This window comes from Panthera onca, chromosome A3, assembly GCF_046562875.1.
Source record: "Panthera onca isolate mPanOnc1 chromosome A3, mPanOnc1 haplotype 2, whole genome shotgun sequence".
NCBI lineage: Eukaryota > Metazoa > Chordata > Mammalia > Carnivora > Felidae > Panthera > Panthera onca.
The window spans coordinates 81,985,225-81,999,955 of record NC_138341.1 but is presented as its reverse complement, the minus strand read 5'-3'; the positions used below and the strand labels follow the sequence as shown (position 1 = coordinate 81,999,955).

Genomic DNA, 14,731 nt, shown 5'->3' with positions numbered 1-14,731 from the left:
TCCTCTTTCCCATCTAAAGCTACAGAGTAAATCCTCATGTGACCATTTCAAGAACTATTTTTTGCTACTAAATTTTGCCAACAATCTGCTCAGCATTCTAGCAGATGTTTCTGTTTTCAAACCTCTGGGAACTTGGCTGGATCTGTTTTCTTTCCCCATGTTAAAAATAAAAGAAATGGCCCAAATGTGGCCTAATACCCTAGAGAAGCTTTTCCCCTACCCCACATCCCTCAATCTCCCTATTCATGTGACCTCCATGATCCCTTCTCAAATCTTTCTTTTCCATTAGAGAAGATGTTTCCAATTATGGTCCATTAAGTTGCCAAGGATGACATCACCCCCCCCCCTTTTTTTTAAGAAAATGCTACTGATTCCTAGTTACTTGGGGACCATCTGCAACAATTTAAACCAACTAGTCTGCTGGACCTTATAAACCCACAATGTCACAGGGGGGTAATTTGTTCAAGATCGATTCTACAAACAGAACAATACTCTTACAATGGGGGTTAGAGGGACAGGAGAATCTTGTCTTTTATATAATGATTTCTTTAAAAATATCTGTGCCTCAGGGCACGTGGGTAGCTCAGTCAGTTAAGTATCTGACTTAGGCTCAGGTCATGATCTCACAGTTCGTGAGTTCGAGCCGTGTCGGGCTCTGGTGCTGACAGCTCAGAGCCTGGATCCTGCTTCAGATTCTGTGTCTCCCTCTCTCTTTGCCCCTCCTCCACTCTCACTCTTTCTCTCAAAAATAAGTAAACATTAAAAAAAAAATTTTTTTTAAGGGGCGACTGGGTGGCTCAGTCAGTTGAGTACCCGACTTTGGCTCAAGTCATGATCTCACAGTTAGTGAATTTGAGCCCCACGTCTGAGCTGTCAGCACAGAACCTGGAGCCTGCTTTGGATTCTGTGTGTGTGTGTGTGTGTCTCTCTCTCTGTCCCTCCCCCACTTGTGCTCTCTCTCTCTCTCAAAAATAAACTTTAAGAAATTTTTTAATAAAAACATAAATAGATATAGAGAGATAGATAGATTTGTGCCTCAATCTTACCTCAGTGACATCCATAACTTTGATGGCCGCCAGCTGACCAGTTTTAACATGTCGACCCTGAAAAACAGAAAAAAAGAAACACAATTGGCACCGCTGTTTTGCATGATCATTACAACAGAATGGCTGAAGTTTCAATGCATCATCTCTTTTGTAATTTTTCTCAAAAGTGATAATGAAATTAGTCCCATGCTCCCCAATAGAACAATACGGTTTGTAATACCAATGAACCACACTTAATAAACAAGTAGTAGAACAAACTGAGTTTCGATAAAGCATCAATTCCTTCTTTCTGTCTTGGGTTCAATTTACATATCATTACCTCTCAACCTAAGCAACTTAATATTTTCTTCTATACAACAGGATAGTCACTTTTTCTTTCTTAACATCCTGCAAGAATGAAATGACCCAAAAAACCTCTAGGTATTTATTGTCAAAAAATGGAAAAGTCATTTTTCCCCAGTATACTCTCAAGACCCATTACTTGATTTTATGAAAGTAATACTGAGAGTCTTCTTTGAAGCTTTCCTGCAGTCCCAAGGTAGAGACGTTGGAAAATAATTACCCAGAACAGAGGGAGATAGGGATGATGCAAAAACAGAGAGTGCTTTCTTACAGCTATAGTATAATTCCTGACTTAGGACCTAAAACTCACTATTTCTATCCCTGGCATTTCAAACCAATGTGAGGTCATTCTCCTCTCACCCAGATGAACAGGAATGGATTTAATTCCTGTCAGTCCTGTGCTTCTCCATCCACTCTTTACAGTGCTCTGCCGGCCTTTTCTCCGGCGAGTAACATAGAGCTACCCAGATATCCTGAGCATGATCTACTTCAGGGCGTTATGAACAACGGTCTGCAACAAATGTAAAACACAAAGAATGTCCCCATATTTCCCAAGAGCCTGTCTCTCTTGTGGTCTCATGATGAACAGTTAGGAACTTTAGAACTTGAAACTTGAGGGAAGCTCTCCATTTAGTCTGGAAAGCTTACCCAGGAACTCAAGTTACATCTAGGACAAAACGACTCCATGAAAATGACACTGTATTACAATTACACCTCAACAGTATGTGGTTGGGACACCATGGATTCCTGCAATGGCAGAGCAGTTCATGAGCAGTAAGTGCACAATAACAACATACAGGAAACTAGGACAAAATCCATAGGCCAAGAACCTCAACCCAATTCTCACCAATCCGCAGACATCACCACCTTCCTCCAAAGTGAACTACCTTCCTGGTCTTCAAAAATGGGGACACCACCTGCCACAACACATACACCTGCAGTTCAGTCTCAAGTTCTGCTTCTGAGACAAGAAGGGTTATCCCACATTGGTCCATGATCCAAGAAACAACACCTCCTGCCCTTTCCGCCATTTCCCAGCTACCAGTCCACCAGCATGCTCTTCCAGCATACCCAGCCTCAAAAGATCTGAACCGCTACCTCAGCTGCTGCGTCAGTACCCCATTAGACACCTTCCCCAGCATTCTCACACAGTTCTGCTCCACAGTCTGGCACTCTTTCTGCATTAAAAGCTACGTAACCCACAATCCTGAATAAAAATGCTGCCCTATATGTATGTTACCATAAGGCACACAAAATGATCTAAGAAGTCATGTAACATCTATAGAAGCTCCATCTCAGAGATGCTCGGCGTGGAATACAATTGTGTGTCAAGAAAGTTCTAATTTATGAACATTAAATGGGCTCCTATATTTCTGATTTGACTGCCATCTTTTACTACCTGTCTGTCCAAGATTCAGTATCTTTTGATAGTGTCCATTCCTGAATCACTTATTTAAAATTTTTGCCTATGTGTGTCATAGGATCTGTAACTTCAGTCTTTTTTTTTTTTAATGTTTATTTATTTTCAAAGAGAGAGTGTGCACACTAGTGGATGAGGGACAGACAGAGACGGAGAGAATCCCAAGTAGCCCTGGGGCTGTCCACACAGAGCCCATCATGGGGCTCAATCCCACAAAACAAAAGATCATGACCTGAGCTGAAATTAAGAGTCAGATGTTTGACTCGGCCACCCAGGTTCCCCTAACCTCAGTCGTTTTTAAAAGTTTTGTAACCCCAGCTCTGTGCTAAGCATTAACACACAGGAAACTTAGTTGTCCTTCATGTCTTGGGCACTGGCAAGATCCTAAAGCTACAGGATAGTGATCCAGAGTATGGACTCCAGCATCAAGACTGTGTCCACACCTCATGTCCTCCACTCTGTAACGTAACAGTGCCTCAGTCTCCTGTCTGTATAAAAGGGGTAAGAGTGATGCTCAACTCACAGGTTTATCATGAAGAAGAACTATAGTGCAGGGGCGCCTGGGTGGCTCAGTCGGTTAAGTGTCCAACTCTTGATTTCGGCTCAGATCGTGATCTCACGATTTGTGAGATCAAACCCTGTACTAGGCTCTGTGCTGACAGCGCTGAGCCTGCTTAGGATTCTCTCTCTCCCTCTCTCTCTCTCTCTTCTCTGTCCTTTCTCTGCTCATGTGCTCTACCTCTCTCTTTCAAATAAACATTTTTTAAAAAAGAAAAAAAAAAAAGACTTAGCAGTCTGACAGTGGCATAAAAGCTTAGAGTTATGAATTCACTTAGTATTTGCTTTACCAAGAACTTGAGTTTCCCCTACTAAGGGATTAGAGAATCAGGACCTAACAACTAATCAATTATTTGTGTCAGAAGGTGGACCACACAAAGGCACTAGTCTTCATTAACACATACCAGGTCTTCCAAAATTAGGTCCATTTTAAATTTAAATTGAAATCAGAAAACGGTCCAAGAATTCTGTCTCCCTCCTCTTCAAGAAACAAGACAACACTGAAAGAAATGAAATTTGGGACTCTGGCAGCATTGGGCTTTCATTTTTCTGCTACCACTTCATTACTACATTTCCTTGGGAAAGCTGCTTAACTTTGACAAGCTTCCTAGGATCACTGGAGGATCCCAATGTTCTTTTTAGAACAGACAGGTTATAAATAAAGTGCATACAATACATAAAACCCTTGCCATCGTATCTGGCATATAGTGGACTCTCGCATGACAGTCTTCCTCTCTACACTTTCACCAGAGGCCCATGCTAACCTTTTCTCTTAATTCACCTTGCAACTACCTTACCTAGTCAAGTTAGGCCCATTTCTCATTTTCAAAAGGCATGGCCAATATGAGGAAAGGCAGTGGGGTGCTAAAGTAATATACTTCTCTATTTTTTTTAAAGAAACAAACAAAAAGACAACCTCTAAATTTGAAACAAATAATTACCTACTCAGATGGATCATCTTTGCTTAAAAGAACCAAAATGGTGAGCATAACAGTCCCAGGAGAAAAACTACAGCTGGGGCTGAATGTACTAAACATCTATATGCATGTAATTGTGTGCTAAGGAGGTCATAGGAAGAGTTGTTTGAAAGGATAAAAATTTGTCTGTGATTTACTCAGTATTAACCAAGAGAGAATACAGTCACCCGCTTAGGGTAGCTCAGCTATAAGCTTAAGTCTCCAAAAGTCAGATGCCCCCACCCATCAGAGAAGCCCTACCCATGTTCCCTTGGCATCACTCGAGAGTGTAACAAATGGCCCTCAGTGGTATAGGAAGAGAAAATACACATAATCATAACCAACTGCCTTGTGCTGGGGACTCAAGAATACAAGAAAAAGCATTATTTCACTGAAGTTTGAGGCTACTATAGCATCTACTATAGCATTCCACGCTGACCTCTATACCGTCTCTTAAAGGCTGCTTCATGTAGTCTGCTCCCTAAAGATGACCAATATGACCACTTTCCTTCACCTGAGTCTGAACCCAGAATTGTGTCTGTCACTAAAATGCCTAGCCTGTGCATGGAGAGATTTGGAACTTACTAGTAACAGGACCCTTACATTGTATCATCCACTCTTAAAACACCCCAGTATATGACTTGGTCAGTATTAAATATACATACCTAACATCCATTTATAAACTTGACTCTTTTGTCCTATTGTCTGCATTTCTTGGACACGGTGTCCCATCCAGTGTTATAAAATGCCAGGAGGAAGAGACTAAAGGCCCCTGGCTTTATCTATGAGGCACCATGTAAACATTAATGCACTAATGAGACATCCAATGAAGAAAAGCCCCCAAATACTATTCAATAAACTATTTTCTTAGTAGCTTCTAAAAAACTTTATGAGGGCCAACAAAGCAGGTCATTCATTATCTTACTGACAGATGAAGAACTCTAAGGTAAGTTTTATTATTCTGCTGCCCAAGACACAACGGTAGCAGAATTTCCTTTCTACAACAATTGTATAAAATGTGAGGGATGGACCATTTCTACCAACTTGTCAAATTCCTGCAGTTGAGGTTTTTTTGTTTTTAAAGAAACAGCTTAAATTATTTCCCCTCAATGCCCTCAAAGGGTTAGCAAGATTTGGAATTAAAATTGCTACTGCAATAAATATTATTTCACACAAAGTCAGACTGGCTCACACTAACCAGACCTATCCCCTTCAGTAAAGCAAACTTCAAGGCATTTGATTCATTTTTGGTCTGTAAATGGGGAAAACGAATGTTTCTTTTTTTAAAAGGAAAATTCAAACTATTCTTGGCAGACATCCAAGCTAAGGAAAATGCCCTAATTTCTGACTCTCCTTCATGATTCTAAGAGAGTCAAAATTGCCACCTTGTATCTGCAAATATGCATTACATTAATGATACATGTTCCAAGAAAAATACACATACATACACACCACAAGATTTTAAAATGCAAGGGCACTGTGACAGCCTGTCTGTCTGCCTCTACTGAATGAAGTCTGTCCCTAACCCACAACGAGGAACCTAGCGGCAGAAGATCAGCATTCAGTCAAGGGAAGCTTTTAAATCCCAAGAGGAAAAAGATGGCATATCACCAAATAACAGGTAACTAACTCATGCTGCATAATCTTTACCTAGACCCCAGGTGACTCCATTAAAATACGTTTGATGAATACATATGTTTATTGAGAGACAAACTCTGGTCACAGGAGGAAACTTGGAGTGTGACTGAATCAAAGAAATGAAAGCCTGAGTCCTTTACTCAGGGCTCCTATCCTAGGGGATGGTCATGCTTCTGCTGAGACACCAATCATCCCTCACATACCCTTGTCATTGTATGGCACCAGTACCTCAGACCTGAACAAGGATGTGCACTGCAACTTAGCAGCTCCTTTTCTGTTCACAGAGCTTCCTACTAAAATCTCATCTTTCTGCACAGAATCATAAAGCTTTTGTACTCATTCAGCCTGAGAAAGTGGACAGACTATTAGAGAGGAAAATTCTATCAGGTTTATGACACTTTAAAAGGTAAGTAAACACAATTCAGGAACAATAAATATTTTCTCTTCTCCACAACCCAAGAGAGCACACTGACAGCCTGAACTCCAGCAAGCATGGCCCTTGTGACACCTGGACAGCATTCTAATACTACATATAGGACTGTAAGAACAGGACACAAGGCACCAGGATGCTCCCACTCTTAGGGCACGTAGTGAACAAAGTGCTTCCTATGCATTTTCATTTACTCCTGATACAACCCAACATATGTATGTGCCGACGTCCCCACCTCATAGAGAAACTGAAGCTTTGAGAGGGTTAAGTTAATCAGATCAAGATTGACACCCAGACAGGCTGTAAACTTCAAAACAGAAAGGACCACAAACGCCCTATTAAACCAACTTCCATACGAGCTGCCAAGTCTACTATTCTACACACAAATATTGTAAGTGATTATAATCAAACATGGGGATGTAGTAACCAATAATGAAAACTTACTCTCAATTCCTGGCCTTTTCTCTCCTGTGATTAATCAGAAATAGCCAACAAAAGAACATCCCAAAGGAATTCTTTAGGGAATCTGAAGGCATATGTAAGCACATTCAGAGTGCCTCATCCATGGCTTTCTAAAACTGGTAACAGCCTTTTGTTTTTCCTTCCTTTATCTCACCATAAATTTTCTTTCAATAAATACTGGAGATCAGAATGTTTTTCCTTTCTGCTGAGTTTAACCTGAAACATAAACTTCAGAGATTAACTTCCTGACACTGGCTTTCTATTTGCTTAATAGTAAAACCTATCAATGCTCAGTAAACTGAAGACTGACTATATTTAACCAGTGCTCAAGACATGCCCTATACACTCCCAGGGGAGATAAAACACTGGATCCGCCTTCAGGGAGCTTATAATTTAGAGGGGTGTTAAAAAAAAAAGATCCACAAGAAGGGACATTAACATTGTGACAGAGAAACACTGTACTCTGTATCAGAAACACTTAGGAAACAGGACAGTGTGACACAAATTGCTCTGCCATGGTACGAGGTGCAAAAGGTACTACTGTTAAGGGGACCATTGCTGTGAGGCTAGTAGTGTAGACCCACCACAGAAGCTGTAGTGGGGCCTTTAAGGATTGTCCTAATGCTCTTGAAGATCACCAAAGGACAAGATGTGGACCCCTTAAGATCTGAACTACAAATAGTCCAAATCCCAGGCCAGAAGAAAGAGGGAGAACTCAGTGACTCACCCAGGACTAGAAGCTGTGTCACAAACTGCATCACCTCCCTCCAAACATGCAAGGACCTTAAAAGGGGGTTTTCATACACTGCACTGGACCAAGAAGATGCCAATCTCCCACTGAGTCGGGAAGGGGACATTCCATCATGGGGTGATGCGTGTGCTTGCTGCAGAAGGGGCTGCTCCTCATTCCCTAGCCAACTTGGAAGCTGTTATTTGATCTTAATGTTTTTAGTGGTGTGTTGTTGGTATGCAGATGTAACATCTTAGGTATAAGAAGTTTCTTGTGGGAAAGAGAGATGTTAAGTCTTTTTTTTAAGCATGTAAAATTCAATTACAAAAATCACTAACTTTCACCCATGATGTGTAGAGTTTCAGGCTCCATTCATGAGAATTCCATAAGTGGGATACAGGAAATCGTGACTTTTTAAAAGCCAGTCTCTAGTGATTCTTATGAGTTCTGAAGTTTGGAAATCACTTTTCCAAGCTTGTATTAAAAAGCCCAAATTCACGTTCTCATATCCTTTTTGGACTATACAATATTTACTGACAGTAACATATGCACTCATCATCTTAGCTAGGGGTTTTGATGTGTGAAGGTTAGATTTATAAATTCAGGGTACCTGGATGGCTCAGTCGGTTAAGCATCTGACTTCAGCTCAGGTCATGATCTCACGGTTTGGGAGTTCAAGCCCCACATCCGGCTTTGCGCTGACAGTGTGGAGACTGCTGGGGATTCTCTCTCTCACTCTCTCTCTCTCTGTCCCTCCTCCACCTGCATATTCTCTCTCTCTCTCTCTCTCTCTCTCTCTCTCTCTCAAAATAAATAAATAAACTTGAAGATTTTTTTTAAAATAAGTAAATTCTAAGAAGTGACAATTATGTTTATAATAAAAACACAGAACTTCTGTTCTGAAATGTTCAGGAGCTCAAAGGGCTGGCAAGCCTAGTTAACAAACTAGCTGATTAAATAGTCAAGAAAGTACACCCAGAGAGCAAGGAGGACACACACTAGTGAGGCCAAGTCCCCAGTGTGTCAATTCTCTCCCCAAGATGTCTTACTCACATCACACATAGTTCAATTTAAAAACTGAACAGGGGAAGGAGGGGTGCACAGGCGGAGCACAGAGGATTTTAGGGCAGTGAACCCAATCTGTACTACACCATAATGATGGATACAAGTCATTATACATTTGTCCAAACCCACAGAACAAACCAAGAGCAACCTTACTGTAAACTATGGACTCTGACATGTCAATTCATCAACTGTAAAAAAAAAAAAAAAAAAAAAAAAAAGAAAATGTGCCACTCTGGTGCAGGCTATCATAATGGGGGTGGTTATGTACATGCGGGAGCAATGTACATAGAAATCTCAGTACCTTCCTCTCAATTTTGCTGTGAACCTAAAACTGCTCTAAAAAAAAAAAAAAAAGATTAAAAAAAATTTTTAATTCCAATATGTTCCCCCTTAGATTTCCTTATTTTAAATGCCAAATATGAACCCACATGACCACATGGTGAATGGCATGAGGCCTGCACTGGGCAATCAATCCACTTACCACTCTAAGGTTCTACATCCATCCACCTCCAAAGGCAAAGACCAGTTTCACTGGTTCTGTTTCATAAACCCCAAACCACAGGCCCCACTCCTCAGTGCTCTTTTCTAGGAAGTGTCTGTGAAAATTTCAAAATTCAACCAAAGTGGGGAGGCATGTTACCCAGACAGCACCCTGTGAGCCATTTAAGATAAGGAACCATATAATTAACTTGAAAGAGACAGCTCAGAACACTTCAAGAAACACCTCAGTCTTCAAAACCCTCCTTACAACAGAGCAGGAATAATGGCAACATGACCCCACCAACACCTGCTTTTCCCATCACACTCCTCCAAAGCCTAACCGGTGTGAGGTGAGCAGGGTTGTGCTGTTGCACATCTCATGCTTATAACTAATATCTCTCACTTTAGTAACTGTGTATCTGCCTCTTATTATTAGCCTGCCTTATTAGCCTGCCATGATCAGGCAGGCTATGGATGAGCAGGAAGGCAGAGAAAGCACAGGAATATGTACATGTTATAACATCAGTGCAGACTTGCAATTTAATAAGAAGACAGTGCAATTTCTATTCCCTCAAGAGTTTAAAATTAAAGACCTCAATATAGAATTATACCTTTCTTAGGTTGGAGCTATCTTATCTGGAACAACAATCCCTTTAAGGAAAATTATGCCTCAGTAGCAGAGAATGTACAGACTTAACTTCCACTAAGAATCATAGTCAAAATAAACAGCATGTAAAAACTTTTACCTAGTGCCCAATCCCCAATAAATGAGTCATTCTGATGCTTACATCTTTTTTCTTTGAGAGCCCAATCTGAATGGAAATCTTTCCAAACCCTGAAATCTTGAGTACATTAAAGTAACTTTTCTTGGGGCGCCTGGCTGGCTCAGTCGGTCAAGCATCCGGCTTTGGCTCAGGTCATGATCTCACAGTTCGTGAGCTCAAGCCCCGTATCGGGCTCTGTGCTGACAGCTCCGAGCCTGGAGCCTGCTTCAGATTCTGTGTCTCCCTCTTGCTCTGCCCCTCCCCTGCTAGTGCTCTGTCTCTCAAAGATAAGTAAACATTAAAAAATTTTTTTTTAAATAAATAAATAAAGTAACTTTCTTTAATGGCTCAGGGAAATCATTATGAACATCAATTACTATCCTGTCCTTGTAATTAAGTAACAGCCCCAGGGAACGTTACGTAAGGCGGTGTTATTCTGACTCCTCTGAAGAAGGCCCAGTCACTTGGGTTCTGTATGCTTGCTCTGTCATTTTTGGATGTGTTCTAGAACAGAATTGGGGTAGAAGGGGTGTTGGCCAGATAGCAAGCAAGTTCCAGTCAGGTGAGCTAGCAAAGGAGCAAAAAGCACCTTCATGTTGAGAAGTGGAGACAATTTGGATGAACATATACATGAAAGAGTGCAAAAAAAGAAATACTGCCATGAGAGCTTAGGCATAATTCCTTCAAAGCAGGAGAGGGATTTGGCTGAGCAGTAAGTAAGTTGGGAAGAAAGGGCAGCTGCTTTTTAAAACACCTGGTGAAGCTGCATTAAAAAGGGCAGTGCTCCTTTCAAAGGAGGCAGAGTAGCCCCATGGTATGGTACATACATGAGCCAGTGTCTGGACCACAGTAGTAAGTGTGAGGAATCACGTTTTAAGAGGGAGATTGGCAAATTAAAAAAGCACCATGAGTAAAGGGTCCAGAAAATATAAAGGAAAAAAAATCAGCATATCAATTCTTATATTAACAGTAAAAGACATGGCACTGGCAAGTCTTCAAATCAAAGTATCTGAAACAACAGAGATTTGGGATTCTGCAAACAAGCTATCATTAACATTTAATACACATTTGCAACTGCCTTTTCTTCTACTTACTTGAAAAACTGAACTGACCAGATTAAGCAATTTTAGTTTAAAATAACAAAAGAATGTTTAATAGCATAACAAATACCAAACCATAAGTAACATATAAAGTAATTAGCCACTATGAGACATGGTATATTGCATTCAACAGCTAAGTAATAGTCAATGTGGTAACACTAGACCTGACATTTGAATCCGTGACTGTCAAGGTACATTAAAATAATATACTCCTAAAGGTAATTTAACTCACCACTGGACAAAATAAAACTGACCAAAGGAGATAACACAACTCATAAAACACATACTCCCTATTTGAGTGTTCTCATAGCAAGAACTGCACATGAAACATGTTATTTTCATATTTGTTGTTACAAAAAATAGTGAGTTCACCTTTCTGTACTTTTCTAAATTGTTGATATTGTTATGATAAAAATTTCTATTATTATTTTTAAAGAAAAGAAATCAATGTTTAAATTAGTTCCTTTTATTTCACATATTAAGATACTTAAATACTGCAGAATGGTACCCAAAGTGGGCACTAAAACCAGGAGCCCTAGACTGGAAGCCCAACTCCACCACATGCTAGGACGGTGATCTTGGGCCAGTCTGGACATCGTTCTCTTCCTCTGTAAAATGGTGATAAATCACAACCCTCTGCAACAGGTCCTGCTAACTTCACGAAGAACACACTGAGTGAGACAGGAACCCTAGTCCCAGAAGACAGCATGGTAACTGGGAGCGCTGGGAGTGCAGCAACAGCATCAGCAGGAAGAGATGGGTACAACTGACTACAGTATCTGAGAGATGGCTTTCAAAGCAGGGGGCAGGTCCTCCAAGGTCAAACCTTCCAAAGTTCAAAACTACCATGGGCATGCTAGATGTTCCCTCCAATGGGAGATATCTGTGCAGGACAGGGTGGGTAGAGATAAACCGCATCATACACAGAATAGTGAATTTTAATGAGAAGTTTGTTTATTGCAATGTCTAACCATTTACCCACAACAAAAGATAACACAGGATTCTGTGGGTTCCCTTCTTTCTCCTCTGATCACTAACCTCATGTCCACCAAGAAGCTCTCCTACATTTCTCCCCATTACCTCACATGACACTCAATTTTCAGTATTCACCCATGGCACAATTTCAATATTGAAATATCACTTGATGCAACACTAAAGCACTCAAACTTAATAAAAAAGCAAGAGATTAGGGGTGCCTGGCTGGCTCAGTTGGTGGAGCATGTGATGCTTAATCTCAGGGTTGTGAATTGGAGCCTGATGTTAGGTGTAGAGAGGGAGGGAGGGAGGGAGGGAGAGAGGGAGAGAGGGAGAGAGGGAGAAGAGAAGAGAAGAGAAGAGAAGAGAAGAGAAGAGAAGAAGGGAGGGAGGGAGGAAAAAAGGCAAGAGATTAAATGATGCAAGGATTCGAATTCGATTCTGGGCTCCTCATCTGCCCATCACCAACCCAACCTTCAATTAAGGTTTCCAAATTGTTCCTTACCTTTTCTCAGCATTCAGGAAGCTGATTCTAATACAGTCCTTGAACCCAGATACATTTACAGTATTTGTATAAAGTCATACTGTAAGCAGTTTCGGGTCTCCCAGAATGATTTCTAAATGCAAATATAACCTAGTTTCTGAACCTCAACTACTTCTGCTGCCATGTCCTCAGCACTGATACAGTTTAGAGGGCATAATTCTTTCCTCATGTGATCTGTAACATATTTGTTTTCCTTCTGGTTTTCAAAGTCTGCATACACCTCTTAATACGCTTGTGCTGAATATTCATAAGCACGTTCATGAATTTCATTCACTCTTCATAATACCTCAATTGTTTCTTAAAAAAAAAAAAAAAAAGAGGTAAAATAGAAAACCCACCCTTAGAATTTCCCTTTGAGGTCTGTTTGATAGCATCCCTTACCAGAAATGATGCATGCACACCATCAACTCAAGTTTTCAAAGTATCCTTATGCAAACTAAAATTTAACTTGGTCAAAATGAAAACAATAGTTGATAGTTTAAAAGGTATTTCCACAGCGGATGCCTAGGTGGCTCAGTCAGTTAAGTGTCCAACTTCAGCTCAGGTCATGATCTCACAGTTCTTGGGTTTGTGAGTTCAAGCCCCCCATCAGGCTCTGTGCTGACAGGTCAGAGCCTGGAGCCTGCTTCAGATTCTGTGTCTCCCTCTCTCTCTGCCCCTCTCCTGCTTGTGCTCAGTCTCTCTCTCTTTCAAAATTAAACATTAAAAATTAAAAAAAAAAAAGTTTAAAAGATATTTCCACAGAAAATAGGAAGAGCTCTTGCCTTGGTATTTGAAAAAGAAAATTCCTCAAAGCATCTTTTGTTAGAAATCATGATCTACTACAAAGAACCATAATATAAAAATTGGTGAGTTTTCCTCACTGTTATATAGCCACTTCTTTTTTCAGTTGTGCACACCCATTATAGCCTTATCAGAATAAGTATCAAAATGAAAGACTTTGTGAGTAAGTAAATAAAATAAAAGAACTGTTTTAGAACTTTACTAGGACTTACATAAACTCAGTGGGGCTGGCTGATTGCCCCACTGGCAATCACTGCCCCAAAGGCAGTGTTTTGACCACCTTCCCTGAGCAGTCTGTAAGATGAGACCATGCAATGAGCACATTATATAACTCAATGAAAAGGCAAAGTGAAATTGTGATGAAATTTATGCTTCCCTCTATTTTTCAGTTTCCTCTTTTCCTACTTTTCCTACCAACAAATCTTTCTCACCCCACAAAGGAAAGGATGATAGAGAAGCACACACTGCGTATTCATTCTTGCAACAAATATTTTCAATAATACTGATTTTTTTGTGCTTGGCACATTAAGAAGTATACAATATTTTAATATAAAATACAGTTAGTCCTTGAAACAAGCTTGCAAAGAAGAAAATCATCTCTATTTTACAGAAAGGAAGTGGGGGGTTCCACGAGATTGGAAAACTAGCCCAAGGTCATACAACCAAAACGAGGGAAAAATGGCTGCAAAGCTCTAGGTACCTGAATCAGTGATTTGGATCAGCACCTCTCCTCACAAGCCACTGCAATTTAAAGCTAAAGGTCTAGGGGGTGCCTGGGTGGCTCAGTTGGTTAAGCATCTGACTTCGGCTCAGGTCATGATCTCACAAAATGTGAGTTTGAGCCGCACATCAGGCTGTCTGCTCTTAGCACAGAGTCCACTCTGGATCCTCTGTCTTCCTCTCTCTCTGCCCTTCCCCTACTCACGTTCTCTCTCTCTTTCAAAAATAAATAAAACATTAAAAAAAATAAAGCTAAAGATCTGCATTCCAGAACCTGCTTGCATCTCAGGAAATGGACAACAGTGGGCAGCAGGAGTCAGTATGTGAAATGTGGTAAGAAGTATCTATGGTCAGTCAGGGGATGGTGTGTGCCTTCATACAAGCTTATTTGCTTCCCTGCCTGTCCCCTCACGTGGAGGAAAGCTTCCAGGGGTTGTTTCAGGAAAGCCTTCTCAACTCTTCTTAATCCTTTTCAGCCAACCCCTTACTCATTCCACAGCCTCAGGTGTTGCAACCAAAGTACTTTGAGAAACCTGACAGTTGCCAAGGAATCACCCTAAAGTTCTTTGCTACCCCCATAAGACACCTCCCAGCCAGTGCCCACCCTGCTGAATTCTAGGAATATTACTGGAGTCTACAAAAAGCCTGGGACTATCAGCATAAAAGGGCAGGACTCAGAAAATGATACAAAGGAGAGAAAGCAAACTTTGAAATTGCC

At 40.7% G+C, this 14,731-nt stretch overlaps 1 protein-coding gene across 50 annotated transcripts in view; it reads right to left on the bottom strand.

The window, feature by feature from the left end:
• The window catches only part of MAP4K4 (mitogen-activated protein kinase kinase kinase kinase 4), a 198,051-nt gene that overhangs the window by 108,552 nt on the left and 74,768 nt on the right, over positions 1-14,731 (bottom strand). For all 50 annotated transcript variants that reach the window (XM_060608936.3, XM_060608998.3, XM_060608916.3 and 47 more), the window contains exon 3: positions 1,047-1,103. In XM_060608936.3, coding sequence (XP_060464919.1) covers positions 1,047-1,103 — 57 coding nt within the window. The remainder of the gene's footprint in view (positions 1-1,046; positions 1,104-14,731) is intronic.